Genomic DNA, 24,440 nt, shown 5'->3' with positions numbered 1-24,440 from the left:
TCCAACCTGTACGCATAGAAGACTGTAAAACTACCACGAAGAGAGAGAGAGAGAGAGAGAGAGAGAGAGAGAGAGAGAGATTTTGCATATAGGTGATCTTAAGAGAGTCTCATCATTTAGGCGTGCTTATAAACATTGGAATGTTAAAGTGTCGAAACATTTGGGAATATTTCTTGCCAGGCTGAGGGTGCCCAGCGAGCGGCGTCTGGCATTCCGGGCTGAGCGGCGGCAAGTGGGACCGTGGGCAACGTTGCCAGATTGTTGATTCCTGATTTCCATCCCAAAAAACTGTTTCCTGGATCACAATAACGAGATTTATTTGTAGCAATTGTTGAAATGGTTTATTATTCCTGTTTCCTGGTGATATTTATGGGGGAGAAGCTGGTTAATGTAATGCTCCGAGTACGACAATCTGGCATCGCTGACGTGGGGTGACGGAGGAGGAGGTGAGGAGGTGAGGTTTGAGTACGGCAGCGGGACACACCTGTACGTACAGCTCAAGACGGCAACAGCATGGGGAAGACCGAGAAGATTGGGATTGTGGGCAGGTGAGCAGGACTATGAGTGGCCTGTGGTTCATTGTAACAGCTGCGCGTTAGTTGTCAACACAGGGGTTTGCTGTGTAGGCTAAGCGTTGATGCTGTTGCTGGGGTGCCGGGTGGGAAGTGGGTCAGTCTGTCGGTGTTAGGGGTGGACTTTTGAACTGTGATTGCCATTAGGAGTTGTATGTGCACAAAGTACTTGAAAGAGCACATTGATGTCCGCAGAGAGACGGGTGTACTTCTGTAATATTACCCAGGTAGTAGCTTGAACACTTCTGAAGCTTTTTGTCACTGCTGTCTAATGTTGGGTGCCTTTGAAAGCACTAGTCAGGCGTTCAGTTGATGGAGATATTGAAATCAAACACAATTACAGTAACAACGTACACATCAGCTGCTTCTGAGGTCTGCATCATTGATGTCAAATACATAGTAGCTAACATGACTCGCCTTGACAAATGAATAGTAGACAAATGGGACAAATTTCAGTTTCTCAATATTTTCCCAGAATTCTTTCGCTCTAATTCTAGTAGCACTGTTACAATGAAAAAAAAAATAAAGTATCAGGACACGTCTTTTTATCCCAATGTATCCCACTGTTTCCCCAATGATACCCCAATGTATGCTTAAATGTCTTTTCCCCCAGTGAACATCAGTGTCTGTTTACCACAATGAACCACTATGTTACCCCAATGACCATATAATCATCTTTTTACCCCCATGATCCTTGACTGCCAATAGTACTCTATTGGTCATAAGACATTTTTTCATCCTAATGAACATTGGAATACAGTATCATAGGGGTACAATGTGTTACATTGGGTATCAATTGGTATATTGGGGTATCAGTGGGGTACATTAGGGTACTTTTGGGATACTTTGGAGTAATATTGGGGTGCATGGGGTAAAGAGATTTTTTTTCTAATGAAAATAGGAATAGGTTTTTTTTTTTTTTTTTTTTTTTTTTTTTTTTTTTTTTTGTCGCGGCCTATTGCGCCAGTAGGCTTCTTCCCGGTGGGGCCTGATGGTCGGCCCAAGGCTTCTGCCCGGTGGGGACTGATGTTCGGCCCAGCCCATTCTGGCGCAGGCGAGTGTTTATAGTGGCGCCATCTTGCATTGGCTCATGCTGCCCTCCCGGAGCTCATCTTTAATCCGGGTTGGTAGGTGGTCTTCTGGACAGCATGTGGGTAGTTTTAAGCCACTCGACGGCGGCTGAAAAATCCCAGCTTGGTGGCACAGGGTGGGGATTGAACTCGCATCCTCCTGAACGTGGCGCCGTCACTCTTTCGACTCAGCCACCGCCTCCCCAGTCAAGGATCATTGAGGTTAAAAGACATAACTTGTTCATCGGGGTAACACTGGTTCATTGGTGGTAAAAAGACACCTCACGTTCATTGAGGTGAAAAGATATTCTAGTGCACATTGGGGTATCATTGGAGTAACTTTGGGGTTACACTGGGGTAGGCTGGGGTAATAGTAATACTTGAGGGGGTAAAGAAGGTCAGAGCTGCCCTCCATAGCAAGGTAACAAAGATATAATTTTTCTTTTAGTAACTCCAAGGGGTATCAAGCAAGATAATATTTCAGTCACCAAATTACTATTATCTCAATTGCTTCTTTCTTAACCCGGTAGCAGCGGGGATCATGTTTCTTAATGGTCCCTCCAAGCGAGAAAAATGAGAAAAAAATCACCCCTCACACAAACCATTTCATAATATATATCAAATCATTTGTGATCAGATTATGTATCATCTATTCTGGGGTTTTTATATCATGGCACAAATTTGGCCCGTCGCTGCTACTGGGTTAAATTGCTTTTCCTAACATCCCATCTGAGATGAGTATATGTGTGCTTGAATTAGTTCAATGTGATGAGGTGACCAAAGCCATCATTAGCAAGTCTTAGAAATACACCCACATTTATTGCATTGTCATGTGTGCAAAGAAACCATTGTTAATGTTTTGGTAAAGGTTAATTTCAATCAGGGTTGTTGATTTTTTTTTTTTTTCAATAAAAAAATCTGATTTTTACCTCCGTCAACGAAGTTTGGAGGTTATACTTTCGGTCCGGTCGATATGTTTATTTATTTGTTTGTTTGTTCGTTCGTTTGTGAGCAGTCTCCTGTGCACAATTTTGTGGTTATCTCAACCAATTTTTCAGGGAAGCTTTGTGTCCATCCATAATAGAAACCATTAATTTTTTTATGTCAAAGGTCAAGGTCAAGGTCACAGTCTCCTGTGCACAATTTTTAGGATATCTCAACCAATTTTTCAGGGAAGCTTCGTGTCCATCCAGAAAAGAACCCATTAAATTTTTGATGTCAAAGGTCAAGGTCGGACAAAACGTCAGTCACATATTTTTAGCCATAATTTCGGTTCTCCTCATTGTAGAGACTTCAGACTTGATTCATATTTTAGCTCGTGGAAAGACGCACCTTGCATGGCCTTGACCTTTGAGCTTGACCTCGAAAAGTTCACCCAAAATCTATGTTTCCAAAAAATAGAATTTCAGCAAATTACGAAACAAATGCTTCCATATGATGCACCTTGCATGGCCTTGACTTTGACCTTGACCTCAAAAAGTCTGCCCAAGGTCAAAGTTAAATAAATTGAATTTCATCATATTTCAAAACAAATGCTTTCATATGATGCATAAGGTCACAGTTAATGCCCATACCAATTTTCAGGACGATCTTTGGCGGAGGTGTGCACTCTCCAAGTGCTATGAGTCAAGTTTTTATTTAAATCAGATTTTATTTATTTAAATCAAATTTTTTGGATTTTTTGTTAATGAAAAAAATTAAATGAATATAAAGCTTTATATTCTGTACATTAGTTTCAAACACATTTTGGAGTATTCTTGTATCATATTCCATCATGATAAGTAACCTGGCTAGCTGTTTGAACCAGTCCCAAGACTGACCAGCCGCAGCCAGCCAGCCACTGGCCAGCACCACACCACAACTCTGTCTAGTCTCATAACAGTCTAACCAGATCATGTCATGTTTTTGGACATGGCTTCACTGCAATTGCACAAAGAAAGATGAATGCAGCTTAAAATGAAAGTATCAGAAAAGTCTGTTGATGATCCATGTTTGTATGTGAAGTGATTCTTTGAAAAATAGGGGTATAACCCGGTATATATTTCAAATGTTTCCTTCTGCCACTTCCTACAGTTGGTGTTTTTTGTCCCTTTTAATAGCTTTTCTTTAGTTCATTTGAGTGTTTGGAGGGGCCCAAGACTACCCACTTCAAAAGAGTAAAGATGGGGCATATGCTACAGCTGAGCATGGCTGCAGTGCTCATCTCCATGGCACAGGCCCTTGACCATTGGTGGAAAGAACCCATCACCCCAGGACAGGGTCAGCATGACATACGTGTTACCACAGTTTACCTTCCCCAGGTTTCCCCAGGTACTACCCATTTATCTACCAGCCTGAAAGGGAGAATGAGCAGCTAGGTGAGCGGCACGCTGACTGCCCAGGGCGCGGGTTCGTAGCAAGGCACGTTAACCACTAGACTAGACCATGGAGGCATAAAAAAAAAAAATAAAAAAAAAGACCCAAGGGGTGAGAAATTTGCTATTTGAGGACAGACTGAAGCATCTAATGCAGCCAATGTCAACAAGATGAGAAAACAGTTACAACAAGTAAATGAACTGAAGTTGCTAACCCATGGTTGCACTGCACACATTCCAAATGTATTGACTCATGGTTTGGAAATTGGCAGTATAAAAGAACATGTGGTTCATGTTGTAAAATAATTTTGAAATCATCACTCTGCCTCAGCAAGATACTGTGAGAAATGCGGTCAGTGTCTTGTTCTGCCCCAGGACACTGGAAGGACCAGGTGTGGCTGACAGCAGATATACGTATTTAACGAACTAACCAACTCAGGTAAAAAATTTGTGAAGCTGACAAGGAAAATATTGATATCAAAGTTAGAAAGTGTTTTCTTTGTTTATTTTTCCATTCTGTGTTGTTGCTCAGCAATAACGTCAAGATTTAAATCAATGACATTTAAAAATCAAATAATATATATCTTGATTTAAATCAATGATTTAAAAAAATTATTTAAATCTTGAAATAAATATGTTTTCATCCCATGTTTTAATGCCTTCTCTTTATACTTCTCCTTTTCTTAGTTAGATAATTATTTTGAAGGTTATGTCATCAGATAAGAAAGATAACAGATCATGATGATGTTCCAAGGAAGTTTCAAGTTTTCATTTTATCAGCGAATTCATGCCGAGCAGTATTTTATGTTATCTTACCGAAAGTATGTTTGGCGTATAGATTAATGTTAGTGTGTGTGTGTGTGTGTGTGTGTGTGTGTGTGTGTGTGTATATCTATATATAATATATATATAATATATATATATATATATATATATATATATATATATATATATATATATATATATATATATATATATATATATATATATATATATATATATATATATATATATATATATATATATATATATATACAAACAAAAAAGCTTTATTGTCCTTGGCTTCAGTTTACTGATAAATTGGTATTAGATCGGAACCTGGTTGAAAAATCAGTATTGTCTCTTTATATATTAATACTGCCTTGTAGAAGATAGAAAAGAAGAATAAGGTGAAGGCAAAGGAGAAAGAGGAAGATGGGTTGAAGGAGGAGAAAAATAGATGAGGAATTGTATTTGGGGGAGGAGTAAAAGAAGAGGAGAAAGGAATCCAATGTATGAGGATCCTTTTGAGACAAGTGGATTGAATGATAAGGGCTAAGATAATGAGTATGATAACTCCTCAAGATAAGCCATTGGTGTTTCCAGACTTTTTAAAGCTTATAAGCAGACATCTGAACATATTGGGGTGTGGCTGGTAAAAAGAAATTTTGTTGTCAGGAAAGTCTATTATATATATATATATATATATATATATATATATATATATATATATATATATATATATATATATATATATATATATATATATATATATATATATATATATTCCTGTCAATATAATCCTAATGTTATTGCATAAGAAAATCTTGTCATTAACCCCTTAACCCCGGGTGACGACATATGTCGCCCTTACGTACAAAGTCCCTCACCCCGGGTGACGACATGTCGTTCTACCAATTTTTTAAAAAATGCGCCAATATTTGTGGCTCCTTGAACATTCTGGGAGTGGAAAATTCCATCATCTTAGTAAGTTCAGAAGAGCAGTCAGCGTGAAAATAACGATAGAAGATAGAAAGAGAGGCAACATGGCGGCGGATTTTAAGAGGTAGAAGAATATCAGTAAGAGGAGGAGAGCTGATGAGATGAAGTCTTGGACTCTACTCTGTCCAAGAGAGCTGTGTGAGTGGAACCCCCCCCCCCCCCTCCCCCTCACACGTGTATTACTCCATACGAGGGCGGACAGTAAACCCTCACTTATCCGGGTGCACCGTATCCGACCTCGCCCGTATCCGGGAGTTTTCAAAAATGTGATTTTTCCAAAAATTTTAAAATTTGTCGGGCGCCGCCAAAAGTCGTTCAAATTGCCCGCGCGATACCTCTAAGCTCTACCCGGGCGGCGTACTGCACCACCAAGATAAAGAGATACTGTTTACCTTGCGCCCCACAACACAACAGGCAATATTACATTCCATTCCATTCTGCCCGCCACTGTTTACGTTCACCATGGCCCAGTTAATTGCTTTTGTGTGTGTGCCCTACCTTCTCCGGGCATTGCTTTGCCTGTGTGTGGTGTTTGCGGCGCTTACCATGGCGCCGATGTATATATATATATATATATATATATATATATATATATATATATATATATATATATATATATATATATATATATATATATATATATATAGGTCAGGTGTACAAGCTTTAACTGCCCCGTTAGGAGCGAATTTTAACACCCGCGTCCTTGGGGCCATGGCGGGTGCTGACCAGAGCCCCGCAACTCCCCGACAATTTTTCTTGCGTTGAGTCACTAATTATCATTTGCAAGAGACGCCACAACGCCCACACATTCACTGTGGATGGGGAAAGGCTTGCCTACCCAGGCGTTAGTGTAGATAATGTAATATTGCAGAAAACAATGTAAAACATTCTTGGGGCGGCGGGCAAGGCGGGCAGTTCGACGTAACCCGTAATATTTTTATCGTTTTTACGGCTATAATACATCCTTCCTGCACTCGTTTCATATATCCACGTGTGCGCAGGCGTAAAGGGCTGACGTGGGCGTACGGACATGAGCTTAAGTAGCACCGTTTGTGAGATAATAAGGATATATATATATATATATATATATATATATATATATATATATATATATCTATATATATATATATATATTTTTTTTTTTTTTTTTATCAGGGCGAGCGGGGCGGGGTGGCGGCGCGGCTGAAATGTAGGCTACCCCGTAACATATTTTTCTTCTTTACGGGTATAACATATCGTCCCTGCACTCGTTTCATATATATACGTATGCGCGGGCGTGGAAGGCTGTCGTGGGCTTACGGGCGTGATCTTAAGTAGCTTCGTTTGTGCCGATATAGTAAATGCGGTAGGTGAAAGCTGGGTTTTCGGGTCCGTAGACTTAACATACACCATATCCGGGTGCCCCCGTGGCTCTATTAACCCGGATACCAGAGGGTTTACTGTGTATATATATATATATATATATATATATATATATATATATATATATATATATATATATATATATATATATATATATATATATATATATATATATATATATATATATATATATATATATATATATATATATATATATATATATATATATATATATATATATATATATATATATATATATATATATATATATATATATATATACACAGCTGCCTTACAAACCTTTCCCACACTTGAGTGTGAGGAGGGGAGGGAGTGGGAGTGGGGAGAGTCAGGTCAGGGCTTCAGTCAGGACATGACCTGACTCACTTCCGCCCCTCCCTCCCTACACCCTTCCCATTTCCCCGTGTGTGTGTGTGTGTGTGTGTGTGTTTACCTAGTTGTAAACACACACACACACACACACACACAAACACACACACACACACACACACAAGCAGAAAAGGAAATGAGAAGGGTGTGGGGAGGGAGTGGCAGAAGGGAGAGTCAGGTCAGGGCTTTGGTAGCTGAAGTACCTGGCGCTGCCCGGAAGAAATAAGACCCAGAAAATCAACAGATTTCTTATATGATAAACAATCGTATTTCACAATATAAAAGAAATAATTTATTAGGTCAATAAAATAAAAATGCCAATGGTCCCAACGTTTGGACCATTTTTGATAGTTTTTATTAAATAACTTAATTTTTTTATATTAATGTCCTAATATTATGTGCCACGATTACTCGGGAGCATAGTTCACTTCAAAAACATATAAAGCCTATGTCTGTAGCTATCACCGTTTGGATGTCTATAAAGGACATACAGACGGACGTGAGTCACCCTTTATATATATATATATATATATATATATATGTATATATATATATATATATATATATATATATATATATATATATATATATATATTATCTGTGACATATGTGTTATAGAATACTATACATCTTCCTGAAATTATGTTGTTTCTTGAAATATTACATAATTGTTAGATAAATTTCATGTTGTCTTATCTGTACTGTAATAGTGTATTTTGAAGTCTCACTCAGTATTGACGTTTTCGTTTTGACAGTGGCTTCATTGGGCGCAGCTGGGCCATGCTGTTTGCCAGTGTTGGGTATGATGTGGTCATGTATGACCTCAAGCCCCAGCAGGTGAGTAATGGCTGTGTGGAGCTAATGGAAGAAAAGTCCAACATGATACACCCAAGTTACAGTGACTTGTCCATTTCTTTCTCATACTGAATTTGATACATTCTTCAAATATGATTAATGATATCATTTTGCATTTTGATTGGACTTTTTTGTAGCTTCTATTATATTCATCTATTTTTTGGGTAATGTAATATCATTACATATATTCATAAAGTGTTTTTGTTGAAATATCTAAATTTTAGTAACTACTTTTTGTTTTTAGAATTGTGAAACAAGATTTATGGCACTTCTAATTTGGTATCCTTATCAAAGTTAGGTAAATGATTAAATTTTTTAGCATTAAAATACTGAGATTGATTTAGGCCAGTTTTGGGGCAGCTTAGTTAAGGTTGCTTGTGAATGATATTTTAATAACAGCAGAGCTTCTAAATAGTGTAAGATTTATCAGTGTCATCTCTGTTACTACATAAAGTATTACTAATGGGGCAAAGACTTGATTCATAACAAGGCAGGCAATGTACAAAACTGATAATTGACAGTGGGACCCAGATGATCATCAAAGCTCAACAAGATTTGATAGCCTTTCCCTGCCCTGCTGTCACATGCTTCCTCCTTCCTTATAATTAGTTTGTAGTATTTCAAGTTGACAGACCACCAACTCTTTTTATTTTTTTTTTATTTCTGGTGTGGTATAACTTAGGAGGAGTCAAGGAGTTCTCTTTCTTTAGACGTGGGCCAACATGTTTTCCAGCCTTTTCATCTTTTTTTATTTTATTTGATGTGTCACACTGGTCAACCTGAGGCATGTGTAGTAACAGACTGAACATCTGCACCAGTCACAAGAGGAATAAATATATGCTGGAAGTGGCTAGGTTTCAGTTTCTGGTAAGAAAAGCAATATATGTACATGACTCTGCCAGCTGGAATTTTATCACCACCAAAGGCCATGTAGACTTTGCTCAGACTTAACCTGGTAGCAGCGACGGGCCAAATTTGTGGCATTACCGTGTACCAGTGTCGGGCCAAATTTTTGCCATGATATATGTAGTGTGGCGACTATGCCTGATAAGGGAGCCTCCCATAACCCACTTGGCGAGTGGGGGTACCTCTTTGGCCGACTCGGTAAGGAGTGGCTCTCCCGTCACGCTGGTCGTGGGTTCAATCCCAGGCAGCCGGCGAATACCCTCTCCTTGTCTTGATTAATTTCTTGTGTGTTTCGATACACGTAGAGGACATGTGGGGCCAAGAGAATAGTAGAAAAGAGAAAATCAAATCTCAGGCATTTCATATAAACCCGCGAAAATAGACGATGCACAAACTGATCACAAATGCGTTGATATATATATACGTATATATATATATATATATATATATATATATATATATATATATATATATATATATATATATATATATATATATATATATATATATATATATATATAATATATATATATACACAGGTAACTCTCAATTTACGCAAGTATTGTGTCCTTGAAGAGGTCGTGTAAATCAAAAACAATGTAAATCAAACAAGAGGTAGGTTTCTATCGATAAATAAATATTCACTTCATTCAGTGGAGAGAGAGAGAGAGAGAGAGAGAGAGAGAGAGAGAGAGAGAGAGAGAGAGAGAGAGAGAGAGAGAGAGAGAGTATATCCATATCACCGAGATATCCACTCAAGCACTCAGTCTCAGCCTCACTCGTGTGAGGAAGAAATGAGGGACACCATGTGCGACTGGCTAGTATTGGTACCGGTACCGAGCAGTCTGGTACCGGTACCTTACTGTGTAGCTGGTACCTTTAGTACCAGTACCAGCCCCCCCCACTATTGTTGAGTAGCGTGGCAGCTTGGGTACTGTATTGTTGTTCAAGTGGCGCGCGGGAAGAACTGAGCTCAGCTGTGTGGCCGCGGTGCTGTGTGAATCTAGTTGCGTGAGACATCTGGTGGCCACTCCATAAAATATCGCGTATAAGTGAAAAAACATGTAAATTAAACATTTATTTGGATTTTGGACCCCACGTTATTTCAAAAACGCGTAAACCAAACTCGCGTAAATTGAAAGTTACGTATATATATATATCTATATATATATATATATATATATATATATATATCTATATATATATATATATATATATCTCTATATATATATATATATATATATATATATTATGAAATGGTTTGCATGAGTGATGATTTTTTCTCATTTTTCTCACTGGTTCCTGCAGCTACCGGGTTAATGCATCTCTTGCTAACTCCTGTGAGGAGGAGAAGGATACTTCAATGTTATATTTTTCTCTGTCTTGATGCTGACCACTGAAATGAGTTGGGAATAGCATGCATGGTTCTTCTTGTTTAGTTATTGGCAGGATTTTCGTCTTAAAAAATTAATTAAGCTGCCAACACTGTAGGGAACATAAATTAGTATCATCTCTTCAGTGGCAGTGCTTATGCAAATTTGGGTGCTTGCTCTGAATTTCTGAGCATTAGTTTCAACAGATTTACCCCTCTCCTTGCACGTTTTGATTCTCTCTTGGATTTGGACAGGTGTCAGCAGCTCTTGCAGATATCAAAGAACAGCTAGTTGCCCTGGAAAAGTCAGGACTTCTGCGTGGCAAGATGAGTCCTGATGAACAGTTCAAATGCATCAAAGGTCAGTGCTAGTTCCTTTTATATACATTTATACTGTATACTTAGTTCACTCAGGTTTGTGTTTGTATTTACCTATAGTAAGAACATAAGAACGTAGGAGTCTACAAGAGGCCGGTAGGCCTGTACGAGGCAGCTCCTTTGAACCTAAGCTCCCGTGAATCTAACCCCACCTAATATCGCTGTCCATGAATTTATCTAATCTATTTTTTAATGTGACAATTGTATTGGCACTCACCACATGACTGTTAAGCCTATTCCACTCATCCATCACTCTGTTAGTAAACCAATTTTTACCTATGTCCCTGTTGAATCTGATTTTATCCAGTTTAAACCTATTAATATGTGCCCTACCTGGTTCTCTTGTCAACAAAACCTTATGAATATCCCCCTTATTAAAGCTCTTCATCCATTTATAAACCTCGATCATGTCTCCACGCACCCTTCGCCTTTCTAGAGAATGCAAGTTTAACTGCTTGAGTCTTTCCTCGTATGGCAAATTTCTTAACCCTTGAATCATCTTAGTCATCCTCCTCTGCACTGATTCTAACATTTTGATATCCATTCTATAGTAAGGTGACCAGAACTGAACCGTATAATCAAGATGAATGAATCTGTTTCAATAGGATATTACAGGTGGCCACACACCCTCATGTTCTTCAATTTTGGCTCACCAAGTGGCAGCCAATCATCACACTGGAAAAGTTAAGTTTGCTTAACCCAGAAGCTTGCTCTGCACTCACACTTTCTCTCAGTGCTCTGGGATACATGAAAAAAAAAGTTTTACACCTCAATATCACCATGAAATATTAACCTAATTCAGTTTCACCATTGAACATGTAAGGTTCTTAAAGTGTCAAGGATTATGATGACACAAAAAAATAGCTATAAATACACTTAACTTGAATCTAGATAAAAATATAAATTTAGTTTTTATATTGAAAAAATTCTTCATTCATCACTTGATATCTACAAGAAAAAAAAAATTGTAACCTTGTGTTATGGAATGAATGTTATCGATAATGACTCAAGGATGGCCATGATACTAAGAAAACACAGGTAGGCCTCGTAGTATTCCAGATATTATTAGAAAACTGAGAACATTGCGTGTAGTCGCAACGCCAGTGGCCAAGGCGGATGAAAACTGACGGGTTCTGCGCGGTGATTAGTTGCCACATAGCTAATAAAAAGCAAGAGAAAAAAATATGAGTTGTGGCCACCTGTAATATCTTATTAAAACAGACTATAGTTGTAGTTCATGGGTTTTAAGTCATGCCTGTATAGTACTTCCATATCTATAAATTCAACTTATCCTGAAGCTCATGACTGTATCTTGCTTGAATCACCTCTGGTTAGGCCATTCCATCTGTGTGTGTGCATGTGTGCATACATTTGCTTGTGTATTTTTGGTTTATGATTCAAAACAATTTTCATTGATTCACATTTACTCGATAATGGTAATCTTATTTGATGTTCTGTTTTGAAATGTCTTTTCGATATATACTTAACAGGAAATTTACTGTACTAAAACATGTGTAATTCCAAAAATGTAGTGTTTCTTTATTGAAAATAAAAATTATATATATGAAGTACTACTTCAGAGAATACATTTCCTTAAATGTGGCTATATGTTGCCTGCAGGAACCAACAGTTTGAAGGAGTGTGTCAAGGGAGCCAAGTTTGTCCAGGAGTCTGTCTTTGAGGATGTGGAGCTGAAGAAAAAGGTGAGGGACATAATTATATTGCCCCTGACTTCATAAATACAGATTATCTACTCTAATTTTACTATTCCTTGGTCAAGTAATGCAGCAGAGTGCTGGGAACTGCCTCTCCTGGAAGTCGTTTTATTTATTTATTTTTATTATTATTATTTTTTTTTTTTTTGGGGGGGGGTACAAACCATGAAAGAAGCAGCAAGGTACTATTTATGTTTTACTATATATCTCCGAGTTTTACTGAAACAATGAACTCCATTTCAATTTAGTGGATGACAATTTTTCATTACTATTAGCTCAGTTTAGTGTAGTCCAGTAAGTCAAGATTTCAAAATAGTTCACTGAATTCTAGTTGTCTCTCATAACATGCAGTGGAGTACAGAAATGCTTATTCTTATTTACTGTTTCAGGGATATTGAATAATATTAGTGATAATGATCATAGTATTAATAGTTGTTATAGCCGGTTCACCCAAGTCTGAGGTGAGCATTATCGTGCAGTAGCAACCTGCTGTCACACACTGTGTCTGATTTCATGTATACTGTTTGCTAGCCTATGCATAGTAAACAGTCGTCAGTGTCAATAATATGCAGGCAGCAATAACAAATACCATCAGTTATAGTTGATTATGAGTTAAAAAATATTAGTAATGTTGCAAATAGCTGTTTTGTTAATTTACAAGATCGCTGATTGTGATTATTAAACAACCATGGGGCTGTCCACCATCGAAAAAATTAGCAGGTTTTATATTAATAAAATGGCTATTTTCGACATTACTAATATTTTCTAACTCAAAATCGATTATAATTGATGGTATTTGTTATTGCTGCCTGCATATTATTGACACTGATGATTGTTTACTATGCGTAGGCTAGCATACAGTATCCACGAAATCAGATACGCTGTTTAACAGCAGGTTGCCAATGCACAATAATGCTCACTTCAGACTTGGGTGAACGGACTATCGTAATAATAGTTAGTTAATAGTAATAATAATGATAATAATAATAATAATAATAATAATAATAATAATAATAATAATAATAATAATAATAATAATAATAATAATAATAATTGTGGTTGATGGTTTGTGTGGTCCAGAGTGTAATTCTTGTGTATGGTGGTTCAGGTGTTCAAGGAGATTGACCAGCTGGTGGGGCCCAAGACTGTGCTGTCCTCCTCCACCTCTTGCATCTTGCCCTCCAAGATTTCTGCAGAGCTCACCCACAGGACCAGCTTTATTGTCTCCCATCCAGTGAGCCTTTACTTCATTATACTCATTATATATTGTCATGACACCATGTTTTACCTGTTGAATTCTCAGTTTTAATGCTAATAGCTATCAAACTTCTCCCACTCTATCAGTTTATCATTTTCTGCTCAATGAACCTGTTATCAGTAGGCATAGGAACTGTATATTATTTGATTATTCATCATTTATCAGACTGCTGTAATGACCACTAACATATTTTGCTGTAATTTGTAAAATATCTATGTGCAATGTATTTATATCAGGTTCTGATATATGTGTTTGTGCTGAGAGGGGTTTGTTTTTGGCAAACACCTTCTTCCAGCACAAACTAATACACAGGTACATGAGCAAGGGGAGACATGAGGAGCTTAATAGATTATATAGATATATGGATATGAGGTTGTGATTAGAAAACACTAATCAGCTAACGAAAATGTTAGCTTTGCTAATTAGCATTTAGCGGATTAGCAGAACCGTGCCCACCAGCATATTCAAGCTTTGGTCTTATCATTGTTGTTATTATTTGTCATGCGATACATATTTTTTCGAATGTTACAATGTTTGACTTGCATTAAAGTCCATGACCCACTCATTATCATCATGAAGTGACAGCAGCCACTGTAGGACACTAGATTATGGCCTTTATCCATGATATATACTAAGCTCCACAAATGTAACTTGTCTAAATAATTTTGGAATTCCTCAGCAGTATATATTCTATACTTATGGTACACCTAATAATTTTAGTACTATCCACAAACATAGGTATGTAATACATGATTCCACGTGTAATGTCATTGGAATCAGGGATATGATATGGGTCAATACTGATCCTTGAGGCACTCCACTAATTTCTTTGACATAGCCTGAGCAGTTTGTTCCTGTGTGTGTCAGGTGAACCCTCCGTACTATGTGCCGGCGGTTGAGGTGGTGCCAGCACCCTGGACTTCAGCAGCTGTGGTCCACCTCACGCGGGACCTCATGGTGGAGATAGGACAGTCACCCGTTGTCTTCATTAAGGAACACATTGGCTTTGCAGTCAATAGGATTCAGTGAGTAGAATAAGCTTATTTAGGATTAGATAAGATTGTTTATGTGATGTTTAGAAAAGGTGTGTGTGTGTGTGTGTGTGTGTGTGTATGTGTGTGTGTGTATTTACCTATTTGTATTTACATATTTGTAGTCTACCGGGCCCAAGCTAAGCTCTAATAGTTCCGTCTCCATATCTACATTTATCCAGCCTTTCCTTCATTTGTTGGACACTGCTCGCCTCCACCACCTCTTCCCGCAAGCTGTTCCATCTGTTAACACTTCTATGTGGAAAACTATACTATTTTAAGTCACTCAAACAAGTTCCTTTATTAAGTTTTTTTCCATGTCCTCTCAGCCCCTGCATTCTCGCAGTTAAGAAGAGATCATTTCTGTCCACCTCATCAAACTTATTTACCAACTTATACAGCATGATCAGATCTCCTCTCCCCCTTCTTTGTTCCAGTGTCGTCAAGTCCATCTCCTTCAATCTGTCTTCATATGTCATATTCGATAGTTCTGAGACCATTTTAGTTGCAATTCTCTGTATCTTTTCCAACTTTCTGATATCCTTCTTTTTGTGAGGTGACCACACAACTGCAGCATATTCAAGCTTTGGTCTTATCATTGTTGTTATTATTTTCTTCATCATTTCTTTGTCCATAAAATGGAATGATACCCTTATATTTTGCATCATCCTGTAGGTTTCTCCAAACAGCTTGTTTATGTGCTTTTCTGGGGATAGTGTGTCTTGCATCGTTACTCTCAAATCTTTTTCTTCATGATACTGTCATATCCATTCTTACGCCGATGACTCCACTCTGCATTACTCGACTTCTTTTAATAGAAGACCCACCCCACAGGAACTTAACGATTCAAGGCTGGAGGCAACAGAATGCTTAGCTTCAGACCTTACTATTATTTCCGATTGGGGCAAGAGGAACCTGGTGTCCTTCAATGCCTCAAAAACACAGTTTCTCCACCTATCCACTCGACACAATCTTCCAAATAACTATCCCCTATTCTTTGACAACACTCAGCTATCACCTTCCGCAACACTAAACATCCTCGGTCTATCCTTAACTCAAAATCTCAACTGGAAACTTCATATCTCATCTCTTACTAAATCAGCTTCCTCGAGGCTGGGCGTTCTGTACCGTCTCCGCCAGTTCTTCTCCCCCGCACAGTTGCTATCCATTTACAAGGGCCTTGTCTGCCCTCGTATGGAGTATGCATCTCATTTGTGGGGGTGCTCCACTCACACAGCTCTCCTTGACAGAGTGGAGTCAAAGGCTCTTCGTCTCATCAGCTCTCCTCCTCATACTGATAGTCTTCTTCCTCTTAAATTCCGCCGCCATGTTGCCTCTCTTTCTATCTTCTATCAATATTTTCATACTGACTGCTCTTCTGAACTTGCTAACTGCATGCCTCCCCCCCTCCCGTGGCCCCGCTGCACACAACTTTGTACTCATTCTCATCCCTATACTGTCCAAACCCCTTATGCAAGAGTCAACCAGCATCTTCACTCTTTCATCTCTCACGCTGGTAAACTCTGAAACAATCTTCCTTCATCTGCATTTCCTCCTGCCTACGACTTGAACTCTTTCAAGAGGAGGGTATCAGGACACCTCTCCTCCAGAAATTGACCTCTCTTTTTGGACACTCCTTTGACCTCTGTTCAGGAGCAGTAAGTAGTGGGCTTTTTTTTTTAATATTTTTCTTTACGCCATTGAACTGTCTCCTTTGCTGTAAAAAAAAAAAATTATGTCATAAAGTGGCTCCAATAATTCATTCCTACACTTTTAGCACTTGTCCCGAGATTCCATCCGATCCCATAGCTCTCCTTCCATCTAAGGTTTTCATCAGCTGTATCAGTTCTCCTTTATCAACCTTTATATGATTTAGTTTAAGTTTAGTCTAGATTTAGTTTAAGGAAAGCATTTTTGGTGAGTCAGAGAATAGATTTGACATCTTTTAAAAATGAAAATTAGCATGATTGAACAAAGGCAGAAGCAAAGCAAAGCAGAGCAAATCAAAGCAGGAGTAGAGAAAGTGTGTGGAATGTGTCATCATCCCAAAGACAATCACCTCAGTAATGTGCTGAGCACATACTGTGGGGCTGTCCTGAAAGAAGTAATCATTCCATTGGAAGTGGGGAAAGTACATTCTCAGATCATTCCACTGAACTGAAGTACTACAACATCAGAAGCACTGCCTCTTTGGTAGGTCAAGTGGTTGTACAGGAGTGATAAGACAGTATTCAGAAATAAGGTTGTGATAGGAGCCTAATGGAGAGAATAGTTTTACGGAATAAGATGAAGGATTAGACATTAGGAAAAGGTCTAAAGTGTTGGACTTAACTGCAAGGCAGTCAGGAATATATGTAGGGTGCTAAACCAACTGCTCTAGATCTTTAAATAGAGCAAAGTTGTAGGCTTGTTCACCAGGCTGGTTAGTGAAAGAGGATGAAAGCCAAGGCTGGTGGTGATCAATGAAATCTCTTAAAATGGAGATTTCAGCGAAGGGAGAATGAGTATAGATGTGATCCACTTTGGAATTCAAATAGTCAAAGAATTTTACATAAGTGATATAGTTATGTGAGAGATTAACATTACAGATGTATTTAGTTATTGGATGACATTTAAAAATTAGCCAGATGGTAAAACACTGAAGAATCAAGGTTGTGGGCATGAGAGCAAGTGATCTCACTATGTACATATATGCAGCACTTTAGAGATAGCAGGAGGGAACAGAGTAAAGATTACTGTCAGTAACCTCAGAATTTTATGTTTCAGTAAGGAAGAGAAAGTGAGGTTTAGAAATTGTATTCCACTGAATGGAAATTAAGAGACTGCAAATGTTGCAGAAGTTGATAAGGAAAAAGTTGGAATAGCTATCAAGACACCTGTTATGGGGACCTGGGGCTGGGGACATACCTGGTCTCCCCCTAGATAGGGACTCCAAGGCAGGTTTAATAGTATTTGCCATGATAAATTTTGAGGAAATAGTGTGTGTAGTGTGTATGTAGATTGGTGTTGAAAACAAGAAAATATGTCTTTAGAGTGCATGCTGAACTACTCTCTGGTAGTGAGACAATAGGGAAATGGAAAGTGAGGACACAGGAAGGACTTTGAAAGTGTGCAGTTTCCCCTTGTATTCTGTATATACCACACTAAAAGTGCCTTATTCGGCGGTGGCTGAGTCGACAGAGGACGGCGCCGCGTTCAGGACGACGCGAGTTCAATCCCCGCCCGGTGCCACTGAGCTGGGATTTTTCAGCTGCCGCCGAGTGGCTTAAAACTACCCACATGCTGTCCAGAAGACCACCTATCAACCCGGACTCCAGATTCTAGGATTAAAGATGAGCTCCGGGAGGGCAGCATGAGCCAATGCAAGATGGCGCCACTATAAACACTCGCCTGCGCCAGAACGGGCTGGGCTGACCATCAGGCCCCTCCGGGAAGAAGCCTACCGGCGCAATAGGCCGCGACGTTAAAAAAAAAAAAAAAAAAAAAAAAGGGTAAGTGTTTACCATTTTCTATGCCTCTTTTGCAGGTATGCCATCCTAAATGAGTGTGCTAGCCTGGTAAAGAGTGGTGTGATGAAGGCCGAGGATGTGGAGGTTGTAATGAAGGATGGATTGGGCTACCGCTATGCCTGGCTGGGACCCCTTGAGACAGCACTCCTGAATGCTGATGGTAACTTAGACTTTCTAAAAAGTTTTCTCAAAAGCATATTTCCTTATGTAGTTTATTTAAAAGAAGCAAAATCATGTATAAATCTTTGAAAAAGAACTGAAGTTTTGTACAGGTATGAAGGACTATTTGGTGAAGTATGCAGGCAGCATCAAAGCTGTGTCTGAAGACCTGGAGAAAGATGTCTCATGGAAGCCTGAGGACTGTACAGAACTTGTCAAACAGCTTGATGAAATGGTGCCAAAGGATCAGCTGCAGGTTTGTTGAAAGATACCTGTCTAATGGATCATCATCATCATCATCACAATCTTGATCATCATCATCATCATTATTTTCATCATCCTGTATCATTCCATTGCTGGACATAGGCTTCTCCCAAATGTTTACATCAGTTTCTGTTTTGTGTCTCTAGTTTCCAGTTTTAATGTTTATGTTCCATAAACTAATTTATTTCATCATATTATTTTGAAAAGGGCCTCTCCTTGGACCTTTTTCTGTCAGTTAAGTCCCCTGTGATTTGAACATTTTCAAGATATTTTGTGATTTGATTACTTCAAAAATGAAAAACTGGGACTCCAACCTAAATTTATTATATATTTGGACCCTCTTGTCCACAATTGTGGTAGCAGCATGTAACAGATTTTTTTTTAAAGATTTATTTTGCCCATGGTCTGCCTCCTCTGTTGTAAAATAATAAATATAACCATCAGATGTGAGTGCATGTCCAGGCATTGGATGTGTGAACAAAGGATAACTTGGCATTAACTTTGCAGTCTCGGCGGGAATGGAGGGACAAGAGACTTGCATCCTTGGCCAAGCTAAAGAAGGATTTGAAGCAAGAAGAAACAGATGGCCATTAGTTCCCTAAGGCAGATACTTCAGGTGAGTGCTGTTGCAGATACTTTTGGGACAGACATTAGTACTGTGCATTTGTATGATTTTCAATGATATGTAATATTCATCAAGATTTTTGTAAGGTATGAATAAGATATTGTAATTTTTTTGTACTGTTTCCAGTAATATCAGCATCAATATTCACCCACAGTCTCACCTACATCTAGAGCCACACCCACTGCCCCTCTCTAAGCCTCACACTCCGCCACTGTATGATGTGCCAGGCAACAGCAGGATGGAGTGTGATGGCACTGATGTGCCCTTAAGGTGTGTGGGTATCTCTACCTCAAGGGTGCCTGCATGGTGGGATTCCTCTTTGTCTTGGGTTGTATACTTCATCAGTCTTGCATTATTTAAAGGTTGTACTAACTGTAGCAAAATACTTCATTTTGTTGTGCCTGAAATCTCCAGTTGTGAAGCTCTTATGTTTGCCACTGTCACAAGGTTTCAGTCATGGTGAAGAAAGCCCTGTCTTTTATTGTCTGTAGGGTCTTTCATGGAAAAGAGTGAAGTATGTATCTTTGCATTATCTGCAGGACATGAGGGGGATAGACATGCAAACAGTCCTCATATTAAGTCAATGAAAATCCTAGGTGAATCTTATATTTAATGACAATCTCTGGAAAATAGACATTGTTTTGTGGGTTGTGCAGGTGTAGAGGAAGTCTGTAGGAATTATTTTACAACTTCAGAATTATTAGAGTATTGATGAATTGATGATCAATAGATTAACTGCAGAATTATGTGAAAGTATAGTAAATAGTCAGGTGTCTCCAGGTTGATGGAGCAGGAACATTTATGTATGGAAGTATCCACCAAAGTAATGTACAAGTTTAAAAAGGGTTTGTAAAATTAATGAAACTGAACGAAAATGCAGTGCAGTGGCAAGTAAGACTGGCACACAACCATGCTCAGTTTTCATATGATACTTTATTGCTCTGCTGAGCTTCCCTCCTTCATATTTCACTGTCTTTGCTCACTCTTAAGTATGGGATGGTTGCACTGGTTGGTTATTTTGTATTGTATAATCCTCCTGTTTGTAGATTATTTCCTTCACTAGTTGGACTGTATTAATATTAATTAATATAGCTATCTTGCTGAGTGGCATTCCTTTGGGTGTGGTGATGGTGAACTGGGTGTGTAGAGAAGGCAATAAACTACTGCTACTTTTGGGTGAACTGATTTCTCTGACAAAATGTGCATATCATTGATTATTGTTATTATAATTATTATTATTATTATTATTATTATTATTATTATTATTATTATTATTATTATTATTATTATTATTATTATTATTATTATTATTATTATTATTATTATTATTTGTAGTTGTTGTATTTGCTGTTATAACTAACAGCACAAGGAGGAAAAGTTGTCTAAGCTACTAAAGCTGTAGTCATTATATAGAGGATTATCATCAAACAAGCATAAGGTGCCTCAAAGCATCTTAGGACCAATTCTGTTTCTTGTAGGTGAGATGCCTGCTTGCTCCGAGCAGATGTAGTGCAGCGACTTGCCTGATGGGCGAACTCACTCTCACTCACTCTGCGAGGGGGGTACCTCTTTGGCTGACTGGTTAAGGAGTGGCTCTCCCGTCTCGCTGGTCACGGGTTCAATCCCCGGCGCTGGCAAACCTTACCTTGTCTGGATTCATTTCTCGTGTGTTTCGTTACATGCAGAGGTCGTGTGGGAGTGTAGTAAAGAGTAAAATTCTGGCATTTCATGGGAAATCTCAAAGGTGAGAGCAACGGAAATGAGCATGATTAACCCTTTTCATCCGTGATGCAGACGTCGGCGTCACAGTATGGAAAGGGTCAAGAGGAAATGGAAGAGGATTAATCCTCTTTTAAACCTCTCAATCCTCCTCTAAACTCCTCTTAATCCTCTTCCATTTTCTCTTAAGGGGGTGCGGGACACCTGAGGTCAAATAACTAAACTATCGGGTATTGCGATGAAACTAAGCAGGCATCTATGTTGCCTACATTTTGTACGAGCCAGAACAATGTATGTATACTTACATGTATACTTAACACTTAAAGCGCAGGCTAGATTTTGCCGCGCCTGGCCAGCCACGCGGGCATATTCACTCAAAAGCACACCTCACTTCAACCTCAAGTATCTTCTCTCTTACTGAGCTAACGCTGCTGAATGAGGTATCATTGTCAAGTCCTTTTCCTTAGCTGTCCTTTGACGTTAATTTGAACACCATATAAGCATTGGTAGAACGAGTACAGAGTTATGAAGTAGGAACTATGAAAACATATTATTATAGACAGATACCCACCTCTTGTTCTTATTTTCTATTATTTAGCAATAAAAAGCATAACTTTTTTACAGCTTCTGTGTACCATACCCATATAAAGCTCAAAAACGGCATGTTTACTGTACTTGACGACAAACTAATCAAATCTGGCGGCGTGATCATTAAAAAAATGCCATGCCCACTATTGTGGACACCCGCGCGGGTTAACCCGCGCGGTGTGGCCTTTCAACCCCGGACCCGTCCGTTGTGCCGGCCGATTTTATTTTATTTATTTATTTATTTTTTTTTTTTGAGCTTAAAAAATCCTAAGCAATTGTAAGATAATGGCAAAACATGCAAAAGTGGTTTAGCAAAGTGATTTTTTTTTAAACCCACCTTATATATGTTAGTGTTGCCTCTCGTTGGTGCATATTAAATGATGGTACTCTGACTTGGTTTTACATAGTTTTTATTAGTTACTGAATCATCATCAGACATGTCTGATAAGTTGATAACATATCCTCAATACCAAACGCGAATAACTCAGAGTAAATCTGTTCGTCACTCAACCCAAGGCGGTGCGCCATGACTGCCAAGCACTAACACTAACATGATCGCCGCTCATGTCCCGTACAAAATTTTCTTTGATGCATAACATACTAGATCTGTTTTTTAACTACATTGTAACTTCTATATTTTATAATTCTCTCTCTCTCTCTCTCTCTCTCTCTCTCTCTCTCTCTCTTGACTACCGCTACCGCAGTACCGCACGCCTCGTACCGCACTGGGAAAGAAAAAATGGGACGCATTACTCAACCGCACTACTCCGGAAAAAGTACCGCACCACCGCAACCGCATTACTAATTTTTCAGTACCGCGCCCACCTCTGGAAATTGACTGACCCAAACTAAACAATGGATGAAGGCTGCATCTCTCACCCCGCATTACACTAACAAGCTGTCTTCCTAAATGTGTATTGCGCCCGTTGTCCGCCTTTACCCTACTTTATGTGATGGAAACGAGTGGTATTATAGCAGTAGTAGTAGTAGCACCTCTTGTTAATGCTTTTATTTGTATTACACTATAATTGAAATGATGAAAGGGATGTCACTGCTATAGTCCACACACGCACGCAGCACCACAGGACGAGAAAGAGTTGATTGATTGATAGTTTATTGTTGCAAGTAAACAACAATTAAGGAGAAGGAAGGAACATGCCATCCCAACCCCCAGGCAGTACATGGTGTGAAAGAGTTTTAGTAAAACCATAAAACTCCGAATAAATGAACATGCAAATCTTAACAAAGACAAAAGGAGAATAATAGTGATGTTTTGTCAGTTGAGGGCGCACGTGGTGGTGCTGTGCCAGCTGTGGCCACAGGTCACTTGTGTTTGTAAGATGTGCGGGGAAGGTGAGGGTCAAAGCTCTGCACTGGGGCATCAGGTATGTACAGTGGTATGGAACATCAAAGAGTCTGTATGTAGTGAAGAGTGATGTTTATGTGCTGAGTTTCTGGCGTCGGGAATAGCAGCACAGGAAGCAAGTTTAATGGAGGGATTAGGTCTTGAGCAAGTTTCGTTGCTTTGGACCCGTCGGCGTGTGTGTGTGTGTGTGTGTGTGTGTCCTTCGACCTACGTTTACGTCTAATCCTGGTATAGCTTTGATTTTTGTGGGGGCTCCCGTGGTCCCGTGGTAGTCTGCGGTGGGGTGATGGAGCGTATAGGTTCGAGACCTGCCCGGTGCCATGGGAGTGGAAAGGTGGGCTCTTTCCGACACCCTCAGCCCCGTTGTTGGGCCTCCTCCTTGAAAGAATTGGGCATCTCTCTACCAGCCGTCTGGGTGGTTGCGCGGCATGCACCGGCCGCCTTCCTCCCTTGGGGTATATTCCCAACGAAAAAAAAAAAAAAAAAAAACTTTGATTTGTATAACTTATTTTGGTGTTCTACCGAAAGAACAACTTCCAAATGGTTAAAAGTTATATAAGTCTTCGAAAGAGGAGCTAATTTAAGTGATCATTTATAACTGTCATCAAGGATTACGACTCGCAGCTTCAATCGGATTTGAATACGATTAGATTTGAATGCCAGAAAGACTTAAAACCTAACAATCAATCAAACTATGGGGACAACCGTATCAAGATTTTTTGGTCCTTCTCTTTACTCAGTTATCGTGATAATCAAACATGCCCTTGGCCCACTATAAATATACGTAATTAACTATGACATTAATGTGCTACTTCAAACCATCGTCGCTCCTTTCGGTCCTTTAATATCTACTTCACATAATTTCCTTGTACTGTCATCCCTTTTCTGCTCACCCCAAAACTACCATACCCCCTCCTTGGCTCCGGGCATCTTCACTTTCACAGCGGTGGCTGAACGGATAGCAAGACGGCCCCGCGTTCAGGAGGACGCAAGTTCAATCCCCGACCGGTGCCACCAAGCTGGGATTTTTCAGCCGCCGCCGAGTGGCTTAAAACTACCCACATGCTGTCCAGAAGACCACCTATCAACCCGGACTCTTGATTCTAGGATTAAAGATGAGCTCCGGGAGGGCAGCATGAGCCAGTGCAAGATGGCGCCACTATAAACACTCAATCGCCTGCGCCAG

General features: G+C 39.2%; 1 protein-coding gene across 3 annotated transcripts; it reads left to right on the top strand.

Moving 5' to 3' along the window:
• Window positions 1-401: 401 nt before the first annotated feature.
• Window positions 402-20,756, top strand: LOC127004343 (lambda-crystallin-like). 3 transcript variants are annotated; one of them, XM_050871902.1, is made up of 10 exons: window positions 402-548; window positions 8,265-8,346; window positions 10,898-11,003; window positions 12,641-12,723; window positions 13,844-13,969; window positions 14,861-15,018; window positions 18,551-18,693; window positions 18,806-18,948; window positions 19,464-19,572; window positions 19,736-20,756. In XM_050871902.1, exons 1-9 carry the CDS (start codon window positions 514-516, stop codon window positions 19,548-19,550), a joined length of 963 nt encoding a protein of 320 aa, XP_050727859.1. In that variant the 5' UTR covers window positions 402-513; the 3' UTR covers window positions 19,551-19,572; window positions 19,736-20,756. The 3 variants fall into 3 exon arrangements, with proteins under 3 accessions (XP_050727859.1, XP_050727860.1, XP_050727861.1); XM_050871903.1 differs by having other exon boundaries at window positions 19,708-20,756; XM_050871904.1 differs by lacking the exon at window positions 402-548 and adding an exon at window positions 775-799.
• Window positions 20,757-24,440: the final 3,684 nt, after the last annotated feature.

The sequence above is a fragment of the Eriocheir sinensis genome, chromosome 28 (genome assembly GCF_024679095.1).
Source record: "Eriocheir sinensis breed Jianghai 21 chromosome 28, ASM2467909v1, whole genome shotgun sequence".
In the NCBI taxonomy this organism is placed as follows: Eukaryota; Metazoa; Arthropoda; class Malacostraca; order Decapoda; family Varunidae; genus Eriocheir; species Eriocheir sinensis.
Note: the sequence above shows the minus strand (reverse complement) of the source record. Positions and strands in the feature narration are given on the sequence as shown.